Below are 25,643 nucleotides of genomic sequence, written 5' to 3' on the forward strand. Positions count from 1 at the left end.
CACCTTAGTGGTGCCAGTGGCTGCCAAAATGTCACATTTAAAAAAAAAACAGTTGCAAACTAAAATAAAAACCATGTCTGGCAGCAACAGAGGAAGGAGAAACAGTTAATATATTTAATGGAAGCTGGAAAAGCATTTGTTTAAAGTTGGCAGTGAATTAGGTTGAAACGAGTTGACCAAAGGCCAAGCATCTGAAAGAGTGACAATGAGCTATTGAGGAAACTGTCCTGTTAATAAATTATTGAGAGTGGTTAGAGAGAATAAACAAACAAATGAAGATTTGAAATGCAGGTCAGAGTTGTGGGACATGGGCGCAATATTAATAGAGTTAAACTGTGTGGTTGATGTGGAAGGGTTACCCATAGCAGGCCTGGCCAGTTCTGATACAAACCGTTGAATTTGCTGTTCAGACGGGAAGTTTACAACATGCGCAGATGGAAAATTAGCTCCTGTTCCTCAGGCTTCCATTGAAAACATCCACAGGGAATGCTGCTGTCGGAGATCACCCAGTACACACTCTGTTCTCACTACCGGCATCAGGAAAGAGGTATAGTACCACAGGAATTGCACCTTTAGGTTCAGGAACAGCTGGTCCCCCTCCACCACCAGACTCCTCAACAACCAACTCAATCAGGGACTCATTTAAGGACTCTGACTTGTGCACTTTATTGATTTTTTTTTCCCTCTCTGTATTGCACAGTCAGTTTGTTTACATTTCTTTTTGTTTACATGTGTACATATCTTCTTGAGCACAGTTTTTGCACGTGGTAATTCTGCCTCGCCTGCAGGAAAAAAGAATCTCAAGGTTGAATTTGTCATGTATGTACTCTGACAACAGTAAATATGAACTTTGAAAAGACACAATTTTGCCATTGTCCCACCCTAGGAAGGTTTGGAGGTGTTTTGGGTCCAGCAAAGTCTCAAATGGGTAGCTTTTAAGGTGTTGAAATCTGATCAGTGCTGTTGATGGTAGAGCAAACTTGAGAGGCTGAGTCATCTACCATTTCTTTTTTTTTTATATTTTTCACACTGTCATCACCTACCATTTCTTTTAAACTTTTTTTTAAATTTTCACTCTGTAGTCACCTACCATTCTTGTATCTTCTGCAAATCTCTGTTTCACTATATGTCAACCTTTCAGAGCTTGTTGGTCCAGCACTCCAGAGCTGGTATACTGGGGTTCAAACACGCTTCAGATATAACCCCACATTTGAAAGCCTGAGAGAAAGCTGTTGGCAGCTTTCAAATATGATACCTTTATTTTGTCTCACTTATCTATGGTCCTTTATTACAGGAATGTCAGAGTTAGGTGATGCTCAGTGGAGCAGGCTACTCCAACTCCTCAATACTATTCCTCTGGCATGACTGATTGGAATACAGTCAGGCTTGGCTACAAGGTTCCTTGCAGTGCCATAGCTGGTCATGACTACAGCCAAACACTTCCCATTACCTGACCTATTATTCAACAATGCAATTTTCTCTATGCTCAGATGCTGGCTGGTCAGAGTTTTTCCAGTTTTTTAAAAAATGTCTGATTTTAAAATAGTCTGCTTGATAATAGTATTTGTTCAACCACTGACAGCTGTGTTTTTGGCTCAAAGTCTAAAAAAAAGACTCCCTTCCTAAATTGTCTGACCCCACTTTTCAATGCTCCTTCATGAAAACTCCCTCATGTTTACCTCCAGGACATTCTTCACACTTGTCCTAATTTATCCTGGAACTTCAGTGTCCATTTTTGTTTGACAATCACTGAAATGAAAAGCCTCCGGGTGCTTTCATTTGTAAATGGAATTATATTAATGTAAGCCTCCTGAAAGAATTCCAGTGGAGTTGAATCCATTTTTACTATGGTCATTGCTGAAGGCATCTGCTTATTCACTGAAAAGAGTCACTGAGCAGTCTCCAGAGAAACTGTGGACTGTGGCAGTCCGAGGAAGACTGATCCTTTGTGAGTGACAGAAATAACAACCAAGGCGAGAAGAAGAGGACCGAGAGTTACAGAAGTAAATACGTAACATATTTCAATGAATTGCTACTGGAATTAATTTGAGCTGTTTTATTCTCATGATGTTGGTGAGTTTTAGAGTCTCAGTGGGTGGCTTGAGAAGAGACAACTGGTGAACACCAGACACCAGAAATATAAGGGTTTAGGGCTTTGTCCAATTAATATTGGACATTTGAATTTGCATCAGAAGTAAAAATTCCCAGTGTGTGAATGAAGAGCTATTTTAATATGTTGTTCACTATCTACTCCCACTCACCACCTGACACCTTCCAAGCAAGTAACCTGGTGCTAGTTATCTGTGTACATACAGACAGACGGAGAGAGAAAAGGACATTTCATTTCAGGCCTCTGCCTGTAAGCTGGCTACAAGAGTGGATCTAAAACTTAAATCTTACCTTTCAGTCAACAGCCCTAAAAGGTTGCTCCAGCGTCGCATTCATATCGAGAGGTGCCTCGAGGCACTCACCGGAGCAGATGGAGGTGGGACAACTGGTGCCGTAGTGCCACCCATCATAAAAACGCGGCAGAGCAATGGCCGTCTTCCCTACCCATAATCCCCCATGCAGCTGGAACCGCTCTGTGGATCTTAGAACGGTTCCAGCTATGTGGAGGATTATGGGTAGGGAAGATGACCATTGCTCTGCCGCATTTTGAGCTGGAGACAGTGGCCCTGAAAGCCGAAGCGGCCGGGTGTAACTGTCTCAGCCCGCACTGGCTGCTAACTGACGGCTCCGCCAGCCCTCACTGCCTCAGAGAGAGAAGGATGAGTGGGGAGATAGGTCGCAGTCTGATGGCATCATCAGCCTCCTCCTAACTAGCTGCTTGCAGCGACTACATTCAGGTCAGGAGGCGGAGAAGGGTTGGAATCGGTGTCTTGGAGCCGACCACCAGGAAGGTACATCTTTAGCCATAAGGGCAAAGAACCTCCACCTTTACAGACTAGTGTTTTCCCTGCTTGAAAGTGCCGAGAGAGAGTCTCTCTCTCTCACACACACACACACACACAGACCTCCTAAAATAAGTGCTAATTTCTTACAGAAAGTCATTTGGATGGTTTTTGGCCAACACTCTAATACTATAAAAATTTAAACCTTGTCATTTGAGCTTCCTAATATAGCTGAGAGTAACTCCAGACTGTTGGGTGGTAAGTTGATACAAGCTACTAACTCCACAGTGCAGCCTGATGAAAGTGGAGAGGTTGGAACCATATTCTCTCATTGGGGTCGTTACTGAAGGCAGTGGCTTCAGAGTCCTTTAAAATTTCAGTTTAACATGGAGCAAAGTATGTGCTGTCTACTCCTGAGACTCTTGTTACTGGTTTTACTAGACCTACTGCAGCCTTCAGTAGGTGGATTAACTCCTTGTTACTGGCTTTACTAAACCCACTGCAGCCTTTGGTAGGTGGATTAGCTCCTTGTTTCAACATCTTAGCCACTGATGACTGGATCACAAAGCTGGAATCCCTGCTGGAGAATGTTGTGAAAGGAGTTCTAGTTGGCAGCTTGGCAGCTTCTTGGAAACAGTTTGGGATAGACAAAAAGTGCTTGCCTTTTGCAAAGGTCACAGATCTCCTAGTGGCAAAAAAAAAACTCCTATTTCAATTCCTCGTCCCATTCCCTTGCTGACATGTCTGACCGTGGTCTCATGCACTGCCAGACTGACACCACCTGTGGATTGGAGGAACAACACTTCATTTTCTGACTGGGCACCCTCTAACTGGATGGCATAAATATAGACTTCTCTGGCTTTTGTTTAAACCCCCCCCCCCACCCCCTCCACTTCTTCCCCAACGCTTTCCCCCAACTTTGTCTCTCTCCTTTTTCCTAGTCTCCTTTCGCACAGATATAATCAATTCTCACCTCTCCCCTTGTTTTATCTAAGTAACACCTTCTGTGGTCTGCTCTCCTTCCCCAGCTGGCATTGTCTGAATTCTGAGATTTCCTGATTTTTTTTTTTTGTTGCTCATTCTGCTTATTCCTTGAAGAAGGGCTCAAGCCCGCAATATTATCTTTGGCTCCTATGGATGCTAAAAGACCAGCTGAGTTCCTCCAGCATTTCAGGGGGTGTTTTCCTATAATTTCCAAAAAGTCTTTTATTTTGACAGTGGTCTTTTGGGGATGATTAACTCTTTGGCCATAAAACTCAGGAGAAGAGACAAGTGAAGCACAATTCCTCAGACTGCCACTGAATGGCCTCCCCACAACCCATAAGACTATCAGTGCAGAATTAGGCCATTCAGCCCATAGAGTCTGCTCTGCCATTCACTTCTTGGGGACTGCATGGGGGACCACTTAAGTGTCCATTCCTCGGTAACCAAGTAGTGCAGAGTAGAAGCCATTGCGTCTCCCCTCGCTGTCTCTGGTTTGATTCCGACCTTGGGTGCTGTTTGTCTAGTGTATCTGGATGCATCATAGCTTGGTACTGAAGCTGCTCTGCCCAAGATTGGAAGCTGCAGAAGGTGGTGAATGCAGCTGAGAATATCATGCAAACTTCCCTCCCCTCCATCGGATTGCTTGTTCTTGCCATTTAAAAAGTGATTCTTTTTTAAATTCTGTATATTCCGCGTTACTCATTGGCATCACTTCACTTTTATTTGTGTTGATCTTGTATTTCTCCAAACTCCTTCAATTTCTTATGTAATTCTTTTATTGATATTTCTGGTTCTGTTAGGTATACTATGATGTCATCTGCAAATAAGCTGATTTTATACTCCTTCTCCTTTATTTTTATCCCTTTTTTTATTTTCTGTTCTTATCAGTTCAGCCAATGGTTCTTTTGCTAAGGCGAACAATGAGGGGGATAATGGACATCCCTGTCTAGTTGACCTACATAATTTAAATTGGCTCGATACATATCCATTTACTGTTACCTTCGCCAACGGACCATTATACAATGCTTTAATCCAATTAATATATTTTTCTGGTAGATTGAACCTCTGTAATACTTTAAATAAATAGTTCCACTTTACTCTGTCAAAGACTTTTTCTGCATCTAGAGCAACAGCCACTGTTGGCTTCTTATTTCCTTTAACTGCATGAATTAAATTAATAAATTTACAGACATTGTCCACTGTTCGTCTTTTCTTAATAAATCCAGTTTGATCTTGTTTTACTATTTTTGGTACACAGTTGGCCAAACTGTTTGCTAATATTATCTTATTATCTGAATTAAGTAGAGATATTGGTCTATATGATGCTGGTGTTAGTGGATCCTTCCCCGTCTTTGGTATTACTGTAATTATTGCTGTCTTACATGAATCTGGCAAGTTTTGTGTTTCTTCTATCTGATTCATTACTTCCAGGAGAGGAGGAATTAATAACTCTTTAAATGTTTTATAGAATTCTACTGGGAATCCATCCTCTCCAGGCGTTTTATTGTTCCGCAGCTTTTTAAATATATCCTGTACTTTCTCTATTTCAAGTGGTTTTATCAGTTTGTTTTGTTCCTCTTCTTGCAATTTCGGCAGTTCAATTTTAGCTAAAAACTCTTCTATTTTATCATCTTTCCCCTTGTTCTCAGTCTGGTATAATTGTTCATAAAATTCCTTAGTTTTCATTAATCTCTATTGGGTTATATGTAATTTGTTTGTCCTTTTTCCTTGATGCCAATACAGTTCTTTTAGCTTGTTCTGTTTTAAGTTGCTAGGCTAATATTTTCTGTGTTTTTTCTCCCAGTTCGTAATACTTCTGCTTTATTTTCATTATGTTCTTCTCCACCTTGTACATTTGTAATGTTTCGTATTTTATTTTATTGTCCACCAATTCTCTCTTTTTCGTTATATCATCCCTTTTTACTAGTTCCTTTTCTGTACTTAGTATCTCCCTTTCCAACTGCTCTATTTCCCGATTGTAGTCCTTTTTCATCTTAGTCACATAACTTATTATCTGTCCTCTAATGAAGGCTTTCATTGCGTCCCATAATATAAATTTGTCTTTCACTGATTCCGTGTTTATTTCAAAATATGTTTTAATTTGGCATTCAATAAACTCTCTAAATTCCTCCCGTTCTATTGCTAATAACAGGGGTGAATGATCAGATAGTAGTCTAGCTTTATGCTCAGTTTTCCTAACTCCCTTGAATATGGGCTGACAACAAAAACAATTTATGCCTACTCAAATAATATGAATATTCCTTCTCTCTTGGGTGCTGCCTCCTCCATATATCCACAAGTTTCTTTTCCTGCATTGATTTATCCATAAATTTGGCCACTTTATTCTTTTTATTAGTCTTTTGTCCAGTTTTATCCAACATTGGGTCCAAATTAAGGTTAAAATCCCCTCCTATCAATATATTTCCTTGTGTATCTACAATCTTCAAAAAAATATCCTGCATAAACTTTTGATCCTCCTCGTTAGGTGAATATATATTGAGCAAATTCCAAAATTCTGAGTACATCTTACACTTTGTCATTATATACCTCCCAGCTGGATCTATTATTTCCTCCTCTATTTTGATTGGTACATTTTTATTAATTAATATAGCTACACCTCTAGCTTTTGAATTATCTGATGCTGCCACTATGTGCCCTACCCAGTCTCTCTTTAATTTATGTTCCATTTCAGTTAGATGCGTTTCCTGCACAAATCTATAATTTTATCTTTTTTCAGTAAATTTAATAGCTTCTTTTAATTTGGTTATGTATTTGATTAATGTTTATAGTCATATAGTTCAACGTGGCCATCTTGTATCTTGTTTACACCTCATTTCTGCTTCCTCACCACCTCCATCCCCCTTTCCCCATTTTCATCTCTCAGTTTTCCCTTTTTAAATTCAATGTATGGCAACACATTTAAAACATAAAATACTCCAACAATTCCCACATCCAATATTACCTTAACCCCAAATGCCCCCTCCCTCTCTGAGTTGCCCCTTATCCCTTGCCGGGCAACCACAACTCCCCTTTCCATTTGGATTACGATCTTGTTCGCAAGCATCAACTGATTTCGCAGTGACGGTTATTCTCTTCCAAGCCCCCCCAGAAATTTTTTTTTCACACATATAACAAAGCTCTCCCTTTTTTCCCCTTCCTTCCTTCCCTTCTCTTTTCCCTCTTTAGTTCTTTACATATACATTGTTTTTACATCTTTATATATAATTTTTCACTGTTTTTCATTCTTATTACATCTCTTCATCTCTCCTTCTGTCCTGCAAATGCTCTGCAAATTATTGTGCTTCCTCCAGATCCGAGAACAGTCTGTTTTGCTCCCCGGGGATAAATATTTTAAGCACAGCTGGATGTCTTAACATGAATTTATAACCTTTTTTCCATAGGATGGATTTTACTGTATTAAACTCCTTCCTCTTCTTTAAGAGTTCAAAACTTATGTCTGGGTAAAAAAATATTTTTTGACCCTTGTATTCCAATGGTTTATTATCTTCTCTAATTTTATTCCTTGCCTGCTCCAGTATATTTTCTCTTGTCGTATATCTCAAAAATTTTGCTAAAATGGATCTTGGTTTTTGATGTGTCTGTGGAGATAGTGTTCTGTGTGCCCTTCTATTTCCATTCCTTCCTGGATTTCTGTCGTTCTCAGGACCTTCGGGATCCATTCTTTTATAAATTCCTTCATATCTGTGCCCTCTTCATCTTCCTTTAGACCCACTATTTTTATGTTGTTTCACCTATTATAATTTTCCAACATATCAATTTTCTGAGATAACAACTCTTGTGTCTCTAATTTTTTTTGTCACTTTCTTCCAATTTTTCTCGTTATTCACTTCCATTTCTACAGCCGTTTCTCGTTTTTCCACATTTTCTACTCTTTTCCCTATTTCTGTCATGACTAGTTCTAATCTTTGCATTTTATCTTCTGTTCTTTTTTCTTTTAATTGCACTAAATTCTAATGACAACCATTCTTTTAATGCTTCCATTTGTTCTTCAAAAAAAAGCTTTATCTATATTCTGTCCATCAGTTATACCTTCTATTTCTCTGTGTAGATCTTGATCTTCTTCCTCTTCTGTGTGTGTACCTGGTGTTGGGCATTCCTCAGCTGGTTGCGCCGTGGTTGCCCGCTCCTCGGCTGAGCCCCCCTCCCATTGGTGATTTTTTTTTTAAACCTTTGATTGTGCACTGCTCATGCGCGACTCCTCGAGCATGCACAGTTGCGCACTTTTGTTTGGCTCAGAGCCATTTTTGCAGTCCACCAGTCGGGGGGGGGGGTCACGACTCCGCAGGGCTGGCACCAACCTTGGAGAACAGACGTTCTTCACCACCACAGCTTCCTGTTCCTTTGTGCAGGTAAGGCCGCCTTCTTTCTTTTCTGGTGACTTCTTTTTTTTCCCGTTTTTACTTTTTCCTTCTTGGGTGCCATCTTCTTTCTCTTCAACTTTATCTTCTATTTCTTATATTTTATATTTGTTGAACTTTGTCTTTTCTTGACTTTTTTTCTTTTTTTCTGGGGAGGGCTGGTTTTACCCTACCGGCCACTACTCCATCACGTGACTCCTCCCCTGTGACCATGAACTTGAACTTGTTCATTCTATACCACTGAGTGAGCAGTTGTGACCCCAACTGTTTTGGTAATGTCTGTTCACTGAAGAAACAGTAGGAATTGTGCACATGGAAAGACGGTGTGACAAGAAAGAGTGCTGGTGTCTGATGTAGCATAGATCAGCCATTCACAACTTTTTTTTTCAGCTATTCCCCCCACCCAAGGATTCTGCTCAAAGTTTACGGGCCCCCTTTCCTGCGAAGCAGTCATATTTTGGTTTCTTCCCTACTTCTCTCCTACCGACTGCACAAAAGATATTTTTGTTACGTTTGTGCAAAGAAAACAAGGCTTTTAAGTAAATATGCTGTGGCCCCCAGTGGTGCTGTAGTGCTCCTGTTGAGAATGGCTTGTCTAGATGATATGTCTGGAAGAATTCAGCAGGCCAAGTAGCATCTGTGGGAGGAAAAAAAATGACCATCGATGTGGCTTGCAGGATTCTGACCCTGTGGTGATACACCACTGGCCTACTGCAGGGCGCAACCTCTGTACCTGCAGAAGACAACACAAGACACCTGGCTGGCTGTCAATCAGCCAACCTGAATGGTGTCAATCACCCTCCGGGATATAAGCCAGAGCCGGCCCTTCGAAGACGCTCTGAGTTCAGCAGCACAATCTCACAGCTGGCTCTGTGGAAGTTTATGTCGAATAAAGCTTGCTGAACAGACTTTGTTTTCTGTGTTTGCTTCTGTCAGATAGCACATCACAGACCCGCAAAACCAGGGAAGCTATGATAAAGGTCTATCTGTGCTTCTGCTGTGTAAGACTGATGATACGATTAGGTTCAACTGAGATCAGTTTATTTATTAACAATAGTCACATATCTAATAGTAACTGCACAACAATTAATTGGGTGTGAAACACTGAGCTGTTTCTGAAAGATTGTATCAACAACCATAAAATGGCAACTTTATCCCATCATGTACATATTCACTAGAAACCCAGAGATTTGAATCTCGTTTTGCAACCCTGTTGAAATAAGTAATTTGCCACAGATGCTGGAATTCCAAAATAAAACAAAATATTGCAAATACTCAGCAGGTCAAGCAGCTTCTATGGAGAAATGAGTTACATTTCATGTTAATGACCTTTCAGCAGTTGCGGTGCAGAGCAAACACATTTTCTTTGCCCATTTGAAATTTGGAGGGGGGGGTGGGGGAGGTGCAGACCTTTGTTGTCCACCTCCGGATACTGAACCACTTCAAAATACAGATGGAGGGTAAAGGTTGGGATGTGGAACTGGAGTGAGCGTGGACAGAGATATCCCAGTGAAGACGGTGGGTTATCCTCCCCAGTTGGCATTTCATAGCAGCCTGTGAGATTTCTAATTCTCTTGTCATGGGAAGTCTTGTTCATTTCTGATCGTTAAATGACCACATGGTAATTTGAACTTGGATTAATTAGTTCAGGTCTCTGAGTAGCCCCTGTCCCCTTTAGTCATGTAATATTTCTCTTTTTATCTTGGTTTTCACAAAGGGTCCAGACTGGAAATGCTGACTGACCACTGGTGCCCATTGATGCTCTCTGACCTGTTGAGTTCCTCCAGCAATTCTTTGTCTGCTTTGGGTTGCTCATCCAGCACCAGAATTGGCACACTAGTTGGCTTTATTGGTATAGTTGTGCAATGAAGAAACTTACTATAATCTCAGAAAAGGACTGAAGAGGAATAATCAGACACCACTTGGTCTGAATAACAAGAATAACCTACCAACCTATTGTATGGTGTTTGGAGTCACGTGGTTACAGTGTAATTCTCACTCACTTTTATAATATGGCAGATAAAAAACAATTTTTGTAAATGTTTACACCTTCCTGCAAATGGAAATGTAATCAAACTCATTAAAGAACTTCAAGCAGATAACTGTTATGCAAACAATTGGAATGAACCCTCTCAATGGACATAACAGGAACCCCTCCTTTGCAATCTGAGGGATAAGATTCCTTATGATGTGGACCCTAGACACTACACATGGCCACATAAGGTGGACCCTGAGTGGGACAAGGACCTCTAATGCCACTCCATGTCCATTCACCACCCTCCCACCACCGGTCCCAATAGGGAGAGATTGCAATCTGGCCAAAACCTCAGTCCCAAACCTAGCACTGCTATTTTGATTCGACATATTCCTGGTGAGAGCCTATCTGAAAACAAGTTGTTTTCTCAGTAGCTAGCATTTAAGAGGCATTCAGATTGACACGTGAATATGCAGGGAATGGAGGGGTGGGATCATGTGCGGACAGATGACATTTTGTTAAATTTGGCATCGTGCTTGATGGGGATATTCTGGGCAGAAGATCCCTATGCTGTACTGTTCTTTATCCTGTCCAATGAAATAATTCTGGATTCATTCTTACAGCCTATTCTATCATCTTCAACACTCTTCAGAAACTAATCGAGCATACAGAGAATGCACACATTTCAATGCCCTTGCTGTAGAGTGGCAGGTGCCAGTGTCAAAATAGTGGAAGTTACTTTATTGGGGCCCACCATCCTGCAGGTGTGTCACTCCACCCTTCTTTCCTCCCCCCCCCCCCCCCCACATCCCTGACTCCTCCTATGGACTATCCCAGGATGTGACTGCCCACATTGCCAGTCCGAACCCATTAACCCTCCAGCCTCCCCGCTTCACAGGTAAATATTTAATGAGCTTTGAATCTGGTTAGATACATGGGGGGAGAGGGAATGAATGGAGATGGTGATGGGGGAGATAAAGAGTGGTGGGAAGAACCTGGTATGGAGCAAGAATACTGGGAAAGGGCTGAGCAGTCTTGAAAGTTTTGGGGAGATTCAGTCATCTCCAGTCTACTCTACATTGGGAAGAATGGGCTCACAAATAGTGCCTGTCCTTAGCTAATGGATGCTATAGAAGGGCTGAGCTAACACCATATTAACCCTTTGGTTAAGGTGTATGGAAGCTATTCACACTGAATAGAATGCCATCAATTTCTACCCCCACCCTGGCCCCCTTCCTCACCTCCAAACCAGATTCCGAGCTTGTGGAATGCACGTACAGACTTGAATACAAGTTAGCTTAGAGCATCAGCCCACTAAAACTAAAGGGTCTTGAGGAGGTGAGTGGAAAGGATTGGAGCAGGGAGATCAATAAACAAAGAAAGTCATTGGCTGAAGAGAAATCTTTTCACCATTGGATGGTTGGGATGGAGTGTGGGGCTGTTGAGGTGGGGATGGTGATCTGAGACTTCCTACCCAAGTTATGGACCCTCTCATTTTATAAGATGCCTGGACAAGCATTTGAAGGGTGTAGACCCAACAGGTTCCAGACTAGTGGGGATGGGGTTGGTGGAATTAGATGAGGTGGATCTTTATGCTGGCATCGATGAATGGGCCAAATAGTTTCCAAATGTGCCATAAATTTCCATGTCTGTGGAGATGACATAGTCTCTATTACCTTAAACTGTCAGGACATGAGCTCTAGAACCCTAAACCTTTCCTCCTCTCTGACTTCTATCAGAACATATGCTGTGTTGGTGTTGGACCAACCATAGATTGTGCTGAGTTGCATTCACAATGGGGAGCTCACCAACCTACTCAATGGGGAGAACCTCTCCTCTCAACTCAATGGGGAGGCGGAAGGAACCTCCCCTCCCGACGCAGTGGGGGGGGGGGGAACCTCCCCTCCCGACGCAGTGGGGGGGAGGGGGAAATTTCCCCTCCCGACGCAGTGGGGGGGAGGGGGAAATTTCTCCTCATCACCACAGGGAAGAACCCTGACCCCTCCCCCCCATCTCTCTCAATAATACGAATCATAGGTGATTGGTTGACATAATGGTGAAGTGTATTTAATCTTTCCTGGATCACGCCTGCTCTCAAGTGGTTGGGAGAAGACTGCTAGACTGTATGCAACTGGGCAGGATCAAAGCAAAACCCTGACAGTGTTGGGCCTCAGTGTAATCATGTGTATTCCAAAGATAGAAAATGCAAGCTGTCATCAGGCGACACACTTAGCATAGACAATGCTGTTACATCACCAGCAACCTGGGTTCAAACACGGCGCTGTCTTTAAGGAGTTTGTACATTCTCCCTGTGTCTGGTGGGTTTCCTTTTGGGGCTCTGGTTTCCTCCCATCTTTCAAAGCATACCAGGGTTAGAGGTCAATTGGGTGTAATTGGGCGGTATGGGCTCATGGGCCAAGAGGACTTGTTACTGTGCTGTATGACTACCATAAATTTAAATTAGGGTGGCTCTGTTAACGAAGAGGTTAGCACAACACTGTTACAGTGCCAGCGCCAGGGTTTGAATCCGGCATTGACTCTAAGGAGTTTGTAAGTCTGCGTGGGTTTCCTCTAGGTGCTCCGGTTTCCTCCCACCCTTCAAAATGTACGGGAGTTGTAGGTTAATTGGGCACGGGTTCATGGGCCAGAAGGGCCTGTTACCATGCTTTATGTCTAAATTTAAATTTAAATCAGGAAGAAGGCAACTTGGAAAGTCTGTTCCTATCGCAGGGTCTTTCATTTGATCCCAATGTGAGACGTGGTCAGATTTGTAGAATTTGTCAAAGAAATAGACAGTGTTGAGAATGGACTGAGGGACTTGCAAACTGGATTGTGACTTAATGACAGCTGTCATGGCGACAGTCTTTGATACACCCAATCACCTTCAGCCTTGTGGATGAGGGTGGAGTCCGGCACCTGCCCCTCCTTCAGACGCTGGAACAGGATCCGGTCGTGCAGGCGGTTGGTCTGTCCTTGCCAGAACTCCATGGTGTCAGGCTCCAGGAGATAGCCACCCCTTCAAAACACACAAATACACCAAGTTGCAGCACAGAGGCAAAGCATTTGGCCAATAAACTAGTCATTCAATCCTTGCCCCACCCCTGTCCACAACACATTTCATGTATTGCCAGTTTCCCATTAAATTTTAAATTTAGATTTACAGCACAGTAACCAACCATTTTGGCTCACATGTCTCTACTGCCCAATTCACACCCAATTAACCTACATCCCCTCAGTTTTGAACCGGTGGGAGGAAACTGGAGCCCCCCAGGGAAAACCTATGCAGACACTGGGAGAATGTACAAGCTCCTTACAGAGAGCACGGTTTCAAACCCAGGTCCCGATCACTGGCGCTGTAAAGGTGTTGCACTAACTGCTATGCCAACCACGCTGCCCTTGGTCCCTTATCCACTCACACAAGTAGAGTACAGGTACATAATTCCCTGAAAGTGGTGACACGGTTATGCAGAGTGATGAAGAATGTATTTGGCATGCTTGCTATCATTGCTCAGGACGTTGAGTGCAGGGGAATGTGACTGTTACAATTGTATCAAACTTGGTGAGACCACTCTTGGAACATTCTGGGTAGTTTTAGTCATCCAGCTACAGGAAAGATATTATGGAGCTGGAAAAGGTGCAGGAAGTGGGGATAACTGTAACATTCAAAAGGCATTTAGGTAGGAAAGACTTGGAAGGATATGGGCCAATTGTAGGTCAATAGGATTAGCTAGGGTAGCATAGACAAGTTGGACTGAATGGCCTGCTAGGTGCTGTAGAACTCTGTGACCCTAGAGCTTTGCTGTAGAAGTATCTCTGCAACTCACCCTAATTGTATCTCCCTGCTCCTTAATGAATACTGTGAATACATACAATCTAACTCCTATAAAAATGCTTGGAGGTCCAAATATAACATCAAGCATAAATATAAGGAGAACATCATTTGGCACCAATACTTGTTCCAACGTTCAATATAATCTCATGTGATCTTTTTACCACAACACCTCTTTCCTGCACAAACCCCATTCACCTTGCTTCTTGTACTGTCCAAATTTCTAGTGACCCATCTTTTGAATGCCCTGGGGGATGATGGCTCTGCACCCCTCCTTTACAGAGAATTCCTAAGTGTTGCCACCCTTTGGAATAAAGAATATTCTCTCATCTCTGTCCTGAATGGCTGCTCCCTTTTGGGACTGTGACCCTTGATTCTGGACACATCATTGAGAAGAAGCAACCTTGCTGTATCTCCCCTGGCAAGCCCTCTGAGAATTTTTGCATGTTTCCGTGACACCACTTTGGATTCTTCTAAATTCTAGAGAGTACAGGCCCATGGAACAGTCTCCCAAGTCAGGAAACAGGCTGGTGAATATTTGTTTCACTCTCCTCATCATCAAAAACCTACATGATCTTCTCGAGCAGCCATACTCAACCTTTTTTTTTTGGCTTAGGACTCTGCTCACATTTTATGAACCCCCTTTCCCTGTGAAGCCTTCAAGTTTAGTTGGTTTCTTGCGTACTTCCACCAACAACATAAAAATAACATTAAAAATATTTTATGATTTCAGTCTGTGTTCCCCCTTAAATGTGCATTGAGAATGGCTCTTCTAAATGCTGTCTCACCATCTTTATAATCACAGAAGCACCTCTACTCCTGTTCTCCAAGCCTCCTCCCTGAAAGGACACCATACTCTTTGCTTTCCTCACTGCTAGCTTTGCCTACAAATTAACTGAGGGATACTGGCTCCTTCTGAACTATGAAAACTTTTCAGTCTCTCACCATTTAAAAATACTCCCCTTTTTCAGCTTTTCCAAATTGGATGACTACACATTTTCCCACATTCCAACCCATCTGCTTTTCCTTAACCATTCACTTAATATCCCCTGATGGTGCTCTGCATTCCCGTAACAATTCACACTGATATATTAGACTTGATCCCCTCATCCAAACCACTGATATTGAGAGAGATCGTAAACAGCTGGAGCCCAGACCAATCTTATGATACCCCCAGTCAAAGCTTCCCAACCTAAATGTGACTTAGTTATTCTGACTGTTTCTGTCTGCTATTAATTTGTGACAGAAGATTACCTGCAATCTTGTGCTCTCTAATATTTAATTTCCCTGCCATTTCATTATACCCCAAATTAGTTCACGATGACCTGCTGCAGGCCATTTTGGCACTGAGGTTGAACTAGTTGGGGTTTCTGATGGATTTATACACAAATTTTCCTGGTTTGAGGTTATGTAAGGGTTTCCAGGTGGGTTATCAACTGGTGTCCTCTGGACTCACCAGCCTGGCAAATGCTCAACTCCATCCACCCTTGGGTAGCACATCTGCTCAGCCATCACTCACCAATAGTTGGGTATTGGTACCTCCTGGTCTTTGTAGAGTTCCTCCAGCTCTGCATTCTTCTTCCTTAAAAACTGGCACAGAACATAAATGAGGAAACATTAAATAAAAACAGACTGGGCACTGTGTTAAAATCTGATCATATCCTATCTGGGAAATTGCATTCCGCTTTAGGCAGGGTTCCTCAGGGAGAATGTGTTGGTCTTGGACTTGGAGCTGTGCAGGGACATCGGAGTAGGGTGATCTTGTTCAGGGAGTTTATAAACTAATTTACCACTAGATCACTACACCACCCCCCCCCTCGAGGTTGTTCACTATTGTCCATCTGGCTCCCTAACCCCTGGGGTTGTTCACTATTTCCCATCCACTGGCTATCTTTTCCCTTTCCCCCCCTCCCCACCCGGGTTGTTCACTATTGCCCAACCACTTGCCCATTCTTCAAGATTCCTCTGGCTTGGACAGGAAGTGCCTTTTGTAGTCTGTGTCATTGGGAATGCAGGTGGAGTTTATTTAGAGTTTCCCGACAATGTAATCAGTGCCTTATGCTGCTGGGTTAACAGATTGGCCAGGGAACGCATCTGGAGCCTGTTTGTTTACAACTCGGCAACGCGTGGCTGCTCGCGTGGATCTCAGGGCCAGGAGATTACTCTCACCGGGACTGTGCTGGATTCCCATTCAACCAACAAAGACCAAACGGCTCCTGGAGTGGCAGGAAGCCGCTGGGGATGAATCTGATTGGCTTGTTACGTTACAATGCTAGGAACCCAGTTTGACCATTGTCACGATTAACCCGGTTACCTTAATTCACCATGTGCTTTTCTCAAGTGTGGCAATCTTTTACAATGCTTGGAGAGTTTGTGGGCTCTGGGATGGAGAGAGTCAGTGACAGTGGGGAATCCAGGCTCTGAGAGGGGTTCAGTTTGTCTAAGTGCAGAAATGCTGGAGGAACTCAGCCAGTCTCACAATCCATAGGAGGTAAAGATATATTACTGACATATCAGGCCTGAGCTCTTCCTCAAGGTGTGAATGAATTAAAGGTTGGGGAAAGGGGAAGAATGGGAGGGGGAGGAGTCCAGACCAACAAGAGTCATCAACAGTGGGGAGTATGGCCACTGGGAGGGGATTGAGTTGGTGGAGAGTCTGTGGAGTATGGGAAGGGATTCTGTCAGTGAGTAATCAGTAGTAGAGGAGACTTGTGGCAGTTGGGAGGAGAATCAGATGGTGGAGAGAGTTGTGAGGCCAGGCATATCTGTGGGCAGACAGTGTCTGTGATCATGATTCACGTCCCCATGTCGTGATGAGAAATTGGTTTTACTCAGTCCCTGCTTCTACTAAATGCCAAAACCTGGATGGATTTGTACACCAACCTCTCGGTCAGGAATGGCTGAACTCTGTCGACTAACCACAGCACCGATCTGGCTACTCTTGGGTCGGGAATGAAAATACTCCTCTGATTCCTTGCTCAGTAACTTTGCCACACGTCCTTCAATGCGTATCTAAAGACACAGAATAGTCTTGGTTAATAGCATCTGGGAGCGGATCGGAAGCGTATGCATTGCTGGAACAGGGAAGATGAAATCAATGATCCTGGGAGTGAGTTGGAGGTTGACAGCTTTGTCCAATTTTACACCAAACGCAATCATTTGCTCAGAAACAGACTAATTAGTCAGGGAAGGAAACTCATGAGTAAATGAAAAATTGATCTGCTTGTCCCCTGGAATCAAATTCCTCCCGATAGAAAGATGATGCAGGGAGGGCTGTGCACTTGGTTCGCTTTGAAGGGGAAGGGAACCGATGACCTGATGGAAATCTTTTAAAGGTTTTTAGAGAGTGAAAGCAGAGGGAATGTTTCTATTTGTGGACAAATCTAAATCCAGTGATAAATTAGAAATCTCCTTCCTGGGAGATTGAGGGGAATGGTAGCCAGTGTCACCGGGTGCAGGGGGAAGTGACTATTGGGGTGCATTGAATGAGAGCTGAATGGAGGGGAGAGCTGCATGTGTTTGAAGTTGGAAAGATGATTGCTAGGGGGCCTGAGATCTGGCTCAGGTTGGACAGGAACCTGGCTGATCTTTCCCTCTCCTGGCACAGTGAAACAGTGCAGTGCCTTCCATCAGGAGTACACAGCCTCTTTAGTGGTATTGACCCAATGGGTTTCATGGCTCCACCACTTAAGCCCATTCTCTAGAACAGCATCAGGGAGCTCTACCCTGTTGGAGCTGAGGTAGGCCCTGACTGCTGCCTTATAAAGATTGGATGGCACTCACTACTCCTGATCAATATTAATCCCTGTCAAATTTCAGTGAAACACATTTGTCTCTAATTGGTGCTTCCGATCCTCATGTGAACAATTTGTCCACTGACTTTTTCCTTCAGTAACTGTCCTTCAAGAGGCAATGAGCATGAATGAAAGATATTATTATATTGCTGGGAGAAGCAGTTGGAGTTTTCATGTGTAAAATTACCTTCCTCTGGCCTCTGTGAATATTGACAATTTACTTTTCATTTGAGTACTTTCTTGTGAACTTGGAGATAACTCTTACCCCATCTCCATGGACACTCAGTCGCACAATTTAATTCTATCAATTCATTAGGAAAACAAAGTGCACTCAGTAAATCAATATGTAACTCAGAACGTACTTGCCTATTCAGTGGTTCCCAATAAAATACAATTGCTGCAAATGGATTGGTCTCCTAGAGAAAGAAGAAATATCAGTAAATTCAGTGATCAAACTAAGTAAAGTTACACGTGGCATGGTTGGCAATGCCTTTACAGTGCCAGCAATTGGGACTGGGGTTTGAATCCCGCGTTGTCCTTAAGGAGTTTGTACATTTTCCTCATGTATGTGCGGCTTTTCCCCAGAGGCTCTGGTTTCCTCCAACCATTTGAAACTTACCGGGGGTTGTAGGTTAATTGGGTGTAAATTGGGCATCACGGGCTCGTGAGCCAAAATAGCCTGTTACCGTGCCACATGTCTAAAAAAAAATTAATTTCATAAAGGTGTGGTATAACAGTGTATAATAATTGTATTGTTATGGGGGTTGTGCAATAAAACATAAGTGTTCTGAGGGTTGTGATTTATATTGGTGCCACCATGGCAGGTTATCTACTCACCAGTTCTCTCCCCTTCCTGCTCTCATAGTTGGTGAAGAATCGGAACCCATCAGGTCCAAAACCTTTCAGAAGCAACATTCGAGCAGAGGGCTTTCCATCTCTAGAGAAGAAGAAAAAGTAGACAGTCTTGTTGTAACTACAAACATTTCCATTGCTCGTGTTTCCCACTGAATATCTGCTTATGTTTAACAGCTTTTTCTCAACCAATCAAATCACTGAGAGTTAGTTACTATTGGCCAAAATGGACAACTTCACATTTGCACATTGAAATGCTGGAAGATCTCAGCCGGTCTCGCAGCGTCCATAGGAGATAAAGATATATTACCAATGATTTGGGCCAGGGCGCAGACTGGGAGATCGCTTAGTTGAGCTCCTTGGCTCTGTCCACTGCAATAACGTGGATCTCCCAGTGGCACTCATTTCATTTCCCCATCCCATTCCCTTGCTAACATGTCTGTCCATGGTCTTGTGCACTGCCAGACTGAGAACACCTGCAAATTGGAGGAACAACACCTCATCTTCCGTCTGGGTACCCTCACATCAATTTCTCAAGTTTCCATTAGACTTCCCCCTGTCACCTTTCCCCCATCTCTGTCTCTCTCTCTCTTTCCTTTTCCCTTTGAGTCCTTTCAGAGCCAAAAATCAATTCTCGCCTTTCCTCTTATTATATCCAATTAACACCTTTTGGCTCTTCCCCCTCCCATTTTTCAGTCTTTATTCAGATGACTTCCTGTCTTTTGTTTATACCTTAAAGAAGGGCCCAGGCCCGAAACGTTGGTAAAATATCTTTACTTCCTATGGAAGTAATGCTGAGTTCCTCCAGCATTTCTGTGTGTTTTTACTACTCTCAGTGTCTAGAGACTTTCATGTTTCACTCCAACTTCATATTTGCCCACATTAGACTCCATTTGCCAGATACTTGGGACTCTCTAACTTTTCATGTTTTTAAAGAAGCTTTTAAAGGGATAAATAAGCAGGGAATGGAGGGACAATGATGGATATGCAGGCAGAAGGGATTGAATTTAATTTGAAACTGTGCTCAGTGCAGACTTCATGGGATGGGGCCTGTTCCTGTGCTTGATTGTTCTGTGTTCCATGATCTCTCAGTTCTGGTGGACTGACAGGTAAAAGCCAATGTTTTCCACAAGACCATCTGCCCCACCCTCCTTCCCCAAGAGTATTTCCCATTCGTTCAAGAACCAAACCCATCGTATTTTTTGAATCACATTTGAATGTGTGTCATAACCTGAATTAACTAAAACAGAAAAATCCTTTAACCCAGAGACCCTCAGGTTGGGAGCACAGACAATGTCAAAGCTGAGTTCTATTTCAGGGATTTAAAACTAAAATAAGGAGACATTCCCTTGGATTCAGCAAAGTGACAGGCAAAGGTGGTTACTTAGTACAAGTGGCAAGGCACATGGCATTGACTTCTTGGATAGACGGGCACTTTGCAGCTTCTTGGAACCAGTCACCAAATTGTTTCATTGGGTCCAGAGAAACCAGATGATTCTCTTCAAAAGCCTGGTCAAAAAGAGAGAGAGAGAGGTCATCAGAAACAGTGAAGGTCTTTTTCTTGAGGGTAGGAGTGTCTAAAACGAGAGGCGCAGGGAGAGATTTTAAAGGAACCTGGGGTCACCTTTTTTCACACAGAGGGTGGTGGGTATATAGAATGAGCTGCCAGAGAAAGTGGTAGAGGCAGGTACAATTACATTTATAACACATTAGGACAGGTACATGGATAGGAAAGGTTTAGAGCAATCATTCCCAAAGTGGCCTCACCTCCGTGGGCAGTGGAAAGATCCAAGGGGACGGTGAGGAAAATGGGGGTGGTCCGAACATTTCCAGCAAATTCAGCCCACAATGCTCATCGTGCACTATCCATCGGGTAAGGGGGGGGGGGAAGGGGGTGATTGACAGGGATGGTGACGTCTGGGCATGGTGTCTGGCTGGGACAGCGACCAATCAGGATGGTAACTGCCTGGGACAGTGACTGCCGGGGATGATAACCACTCAGGAGGGTGACCACTCAGGATGGGACCACTCAGGATGGCGGCTGACTGTCTGGGTACTTCCCAGGAAGGTTCCTTCCATACTTCTCTCTTATGGACTTCATAAAAAATATTTGTGTTATGTGAGGCAAAAAGAAAACAAGGCTTTTACTTAAAGTGCTGTGGCCTTCATTGAGAATGGCTGTCCCAGGTTGTCACTGTAAGACCATCTCCATGCCATTATTGATCCAGTAAAAAAACCCTACAGTTATTGAAAGGCAGGATTCATCAGATCACTCCTAAATGATTGCATTTCTAGATCATAACTATAGGCCCATCTCAGTTGGTTTGCCTCATCTGACCATCTCTGAGATAACTAGGTGGTCTCCCTGGGGCTCTCTCTATAGGATCATTGTCATGGGTCAGTGTTGGTGGATCAAGATTCTGATATTGTCATGTACACAGAATATAGAATATTTATTTTATTTTGTTCGTCCCAGAAAGGCCCATCACAGATTATTGATACATCTTTTTTTTTTTTTTTTTTTTTTCGCAGTAACTCAAATTCTATATATTTATTTATCTGTACTTTTATATTTATTATCTCTTTTTCTATGTTTCCATGTTGTGGTAAGTTAATTTATATTATTGTCGTTGAAGCTGGTGTGTGGCTGCAGCAAGCAAGAATTTTGGTGCAACCGTACATTTTACTTGTGTATAAGAAAACAAGTTCTCCTCCTCCTCTCTGTGATAGTAACACCACAGAGGCATTGCTGTTGGATCATCATCATTGAAAAAAGGATGGCCTCTGTAGCATCATTGCTGTGGAACCACCCCCATACTGTTGCAATACAGTCACCTCTTTGTGATCATAATTGTGGAATCATTTGTGAGGGGCCATAACCAGAGGGTTGCCTCTTCTTTCTTGATCTCTTTATTTTCTATGTTCTCTTCCTGTTGTTGTGTTGCAGCTGTCATCCTCAGCTGTGGAGATCAACTCCTCAGCTGGTCCCCCTCCCGTCAGTGTTTTTTTTTCATGCGCATCGCGCACTGCGCGAGGAGTCGCGCATGCGCGGTTGCGCACTTTTACTCAGCTCTGCGAGCCATTTTTTGTAATCCCGAGCTCGGGACTTCCACTGACCTTAGGGAGCGGGCTTCTCTCTCCGCGGCGAGCCTCCTCGGACAGGTAAGGCCTTCACCTTCTTCTTCCGACGTTCTTTCTTCTTCTCTTCTTCCCATTGCTTTCGACTTTTCTTTCTTCGCTGCCATTTTCTTCCCACCTTTACTTTCACTTTGTTTTAATTTTTATTCTTGTACCTTTGTGTTTTGTGTATTTTTTAAAAACTTTTCCGGAGAGGGCTGGAGTTCCCCGACCGGCCACTACTCCATCACGTGACTCCCCTCTCATTGGAGAGTGGTCATTGGAGAGTGGTCTCCATCGCGACACCATTGTGGCTTTATTCATTACACTATTATCTCCTGTATCATTACTCCAGGGTTAGAACTGTGGATTGTATCTGTATGTTGATATAGGATCCTGGCAGTAGGATTGTCACTGTCTGATTGTCTCTGTGGGATTGTTGTGTGGCATAATCTGACAACAATCCTACAGAGACATCTTTGCTGCTCAAATTTAGGCCTTAGACAAATATCTAAATTCTCCACTAAATGTCAACTATATTTTTTTTATTGTTACAGAAGATCGTTCATAGTGTCACAGAGTCATAGCAGTGAAACAGACCCTTCCCCAACTTGTCTCTCCCAACCAAGTTGGGACTTGTCCCATTTCCCTATATTTGCCCCATTTCAATTCAGAAACAGGATTTCACAAAAACTTTTTTAAAAATTCTTTCGGTGCCTCAGAGATTTTTCAGCTTGTTCACTCTGGAGATTTTTTTTAAAAATTCCTCAACCAAATATATTCAAGGACCCATCACACACACTTCTCCCTCCTCCCATCAGCAAGAAACCTTAAGAGTGTGAAATTACACACTTTTAACAGGCTTTTAAAAAAGTTTCTTCTCCACTCCTGAATGAACACATAACAGTATTCTCATGCTGCTTTTGATTGGTGCTAATGGATCTTCCTTCCATTGTAACTCGAAACACTGTAACGATGTTCAATATTGGAGACAACCCACAATCAACCCATTCAACCCACAATGTTGTGTTGACCAATATAAGCCTACTCAACAATCGAAACTTTACCTACCGCAACTAAGTTGCCTGTTCGCCCTTTTCACTGTACTAGGTATTTTGTGGAAAATAAACTGAACCTTAATCCAGTGGGCTTGCCAATGCTGTTCACATACAGGTTCTGCAAGAAACAGACCCCTGGTGAGCATAAAAGTGATGCTCTTGTTCTCAACAGCATGACACAGAGGCAGTTGGTCTGAACCTTGCACACCAGCATCTCCTAATGGTGTGTGATTGGTGTTACTGAAGGGTGTGAAGGAACTGCCTTTATGTGGCTTTCATTTGCCCTGTCAGAGTGTTAGGGAATTAAATAAAGGAACATTTGGAACTAAAAACAATAAATATTATCAACTATATCATCCATTTAGCTCAATGTGGAAGTCATGTTGTCCACAGATGGACAATAATTTAGACTTTATCCCTGCAAACAGGAGTGAGCTTCTCCAAATTGTCCACCCATTCAATTAGACAATGGGTGGCTGGGATCCACCAACCTTGCTTCTGTATCTTTGCAAAGTTCTATTGATCTACACCCCTTTTGGCCTCATCCTCAACAGTCTTCTGTAGGAAAAAAGTGCTCCAGATTTCTGCTCCCCTTTGTGCATCTCAGTCGCAGATTAATGTTATATCTTGTTCACACTAAACCCCACAGGCCTTCGCAACCACAGCTGTTAGCTTAGGAGGTGCTAATAATATGAGGAGATAAAATGAGAATCTGAAGTCAGAGGAAGATGCTGCAGAAACCAGGTTGAGGAAATTGCCATAATTGCAAGGTGTGAAGTCCTGTGGACGATCTCTGTCTTCGCTGCCTGGGGCTCCCTCTCATCACTGACTCGGAGGTCACTCTATGTTTGAAATGTTGCCTCTCTGAGATGATTGTCCATTTTCTCATGGATGGTGGATTTGCCAGGATCTTCAAAGGGTTGAACTGGTTGAGATCTGTCCTGACCAGTTGCATAACATAGGGCTCTCTGATCAACAGGCCAATCCCAGGGACTCACATTAGAGCAATCATTAACTGCTAATGCAAGATCTCTCAGGCTGTCCTTTTCCATTTATTAAAATTTTCACCATCTTGTTAGTCTGCACCAAAATATCCTCCTTCCCCTGTCTCTGCAAGGTCATCCAGCCCTCTGTGTTCCTTGAGTTCTGGTCTGATCTTCCTTCACCTGTACACTCCTGATTATCCACACTCCCACACACACACTCCCTCTCGCCCTCGCTTGCCTCCCTCACGCACACCTCCCTCATTCTTTCTCATTCTACCGCTTTGATTGAGGAAGGGGTAAAGCGAAGCACAAGCCCACAGGTGATTGGTGAATAAAGGTAGGAGGAGGAAGGAGCTGATGAGGGCACCGATGGGAGATGGAAGCAAAGAGGGTGGGAGCTGGAGGAAATGAGTCAGAGGGGTGAGAGGAAAAGAGACAAAAAGGGCAGGTTGGAGGCTGCCGAGATGGAATACAAGGCGTTTGTTGTTCCTCTACTTTACAAAACCAAAACTCAAAGTTACGTTTACTCTTGCACTAGTCTTTTTGTCGGGTGTTAATATTTGACCTGTAAAATGTTCTATAAGGTGCTTTGCGTCATTTTCACGCGTAAATACGCTATATAAATACAAGTGTCGTGCAGTTAGTGTCTCGCAGAGCGCAAGTTCAATAGATAATTGACAAACTGAATGTCACTGCAAGGACTTGTGCACACTGATGGCACAGACGCCTCGACAGAGGCCCCCAGAGAAAAAGTCACAAGAGTTATTTAATCGCTGGCTTTATCCCTTTAATATAAAATGAAATTATCTTCGGTGTGTTTGTTTTGGTTTTGTAATCGGGACATTTCCTACTGTCATAAAAACCTGCACATGAACGAGGACTCCAGGAGGAGGCGCTTTTTGTTTTTAATATCCAGATAAAAGGCAATATGAAAATAAAATAAAAGGGCTTCAAGTATTGAGCGGGGTGGGGGTGCACCCCGCGCCCACCCACCGATACATTACATCCGAATGGATACATTGCGGTCGGGAGTGTTACATCCGATCGTTACATTTCGCTACTCACGTCCTGGTCACATTTGTAACTCTTCCTCATGGCGGCCACGTCCAGCGAGCACCGGGGGACGGAGGAGGACATACTGTGGGGTCGAGGAGCGGGGGGCTGCCTCTTCTCACTGATCCGCGTCTGCGTGGGCCGTCGGGTGGTGAAACTGATCCTCAGCCTGTCAGTGACACGCCGCCACATCGCAGGCTGCGTGCGTGTGGGTCTCCTCACACTCCAAAAAAACCGCGAAGGCTCTCACACAAGATAGTTCCCCGTAATAATATTGCTAAATAAGCAATTACTTTCCAGACTTGGTTAATGATCACTTGTAATTCTTATTGATTAAGCAGTGTTTTATTTTTAATTCTTGCACGATAGATGGGTGTGGCCAGCATTTATTGCCCATCCCTGGTGTCCGTGAGTTGAGGCGCTGCAGTCCTTCGGAGGAGGTGCCTCTCCGAGCTGGTGGGGAGCGAGTTGCACGCAATGACATCGGAATCTTGGTAAATTTTTACAGATGTGTGGTGAAAAGTGCGCTGATCGTAGTGTGGTATGTGGTATGGCTTTGGGGACATCCATTCCCTTGAACGCAAAGCCCTGCAAAAGAGAGCAGCCCAGGACATCACAGGCAAAACCCTCCCCACTATCGACAACATCTACAGGGAACGCTGCCATCCAGAGAGAGCAATCATCAAGGATCCACACCACCTAGCACACACACACTCTGTTCTCGC

At 43.3% G+C, this 25,643-nt stretch overlaps 1 protein-coding gene across 3 annotated transcripts; it reads right to left on the reverse strand.

Annotated features, from left to right (window-relative positions):
* Positions 1-627: 627 nt before the first annotated feature.
* On the reverse strand, positions 628-25,340 carry pnpo (pyridoxamine 5'-phosphate oxidase). Of its 3 annotated transcripts, none has more exons than XM_069907086.1 (8): positions 24,931-25,339; positions 20,089-20,213; positions 18,690-18,789; positions 18,215-18,268; positions 16,942-17,070; positions 15,578-15,648; positions 13,112-13,245; positions 628-782 (listed from the first exon to the last, which is right to left on the reverse strand). In XM_069907086.1, exons 1-8 carry the CDS (start codon positions 25,108-25,110, stop codon positions 643-645), a joined length of 933 nt encoding a protein of 310 aa, XP_069763187.1. In that variant the 5' UTR covers positions 25,111-25,339; the 3' UTR covers positions 628-642. The 3 variants fall into 3 exon arrangements, with proteins under 3 accessions (XP_069763187.1, XP_069763186.1, XP_069763189.1); XM_069907085.1 differs by lacking the exon at positions 628-782 and adding an exon at positions 5,378-8,891 and having other exon boundaries at positions 24,931-25,340; XM_069907088.1 differs by lacking the exon at positions 628-782 and having other exon boundaries at positions 9,279-13,245; positions 24,931-25,330.
* Between the last annotated feature and the right edge of the window lie 303 nt (positions 25,341-25,643).

The sequence above is a fragment of the Narcine bancroftii genome, chromosome 12, assembly GCF_036971445.1.
Source record: "Narcine bancroftii isolate sNarBan1 chromosome 12, sNarBan1.hap1, whole genome shotgun sequence".
Lineage (NCBI taxonomy): Eukaryota > Metazoa > Chordata > Chondrichthyes > Torpediniformes > Narcinidae > Narcine > Narcine bancroftii.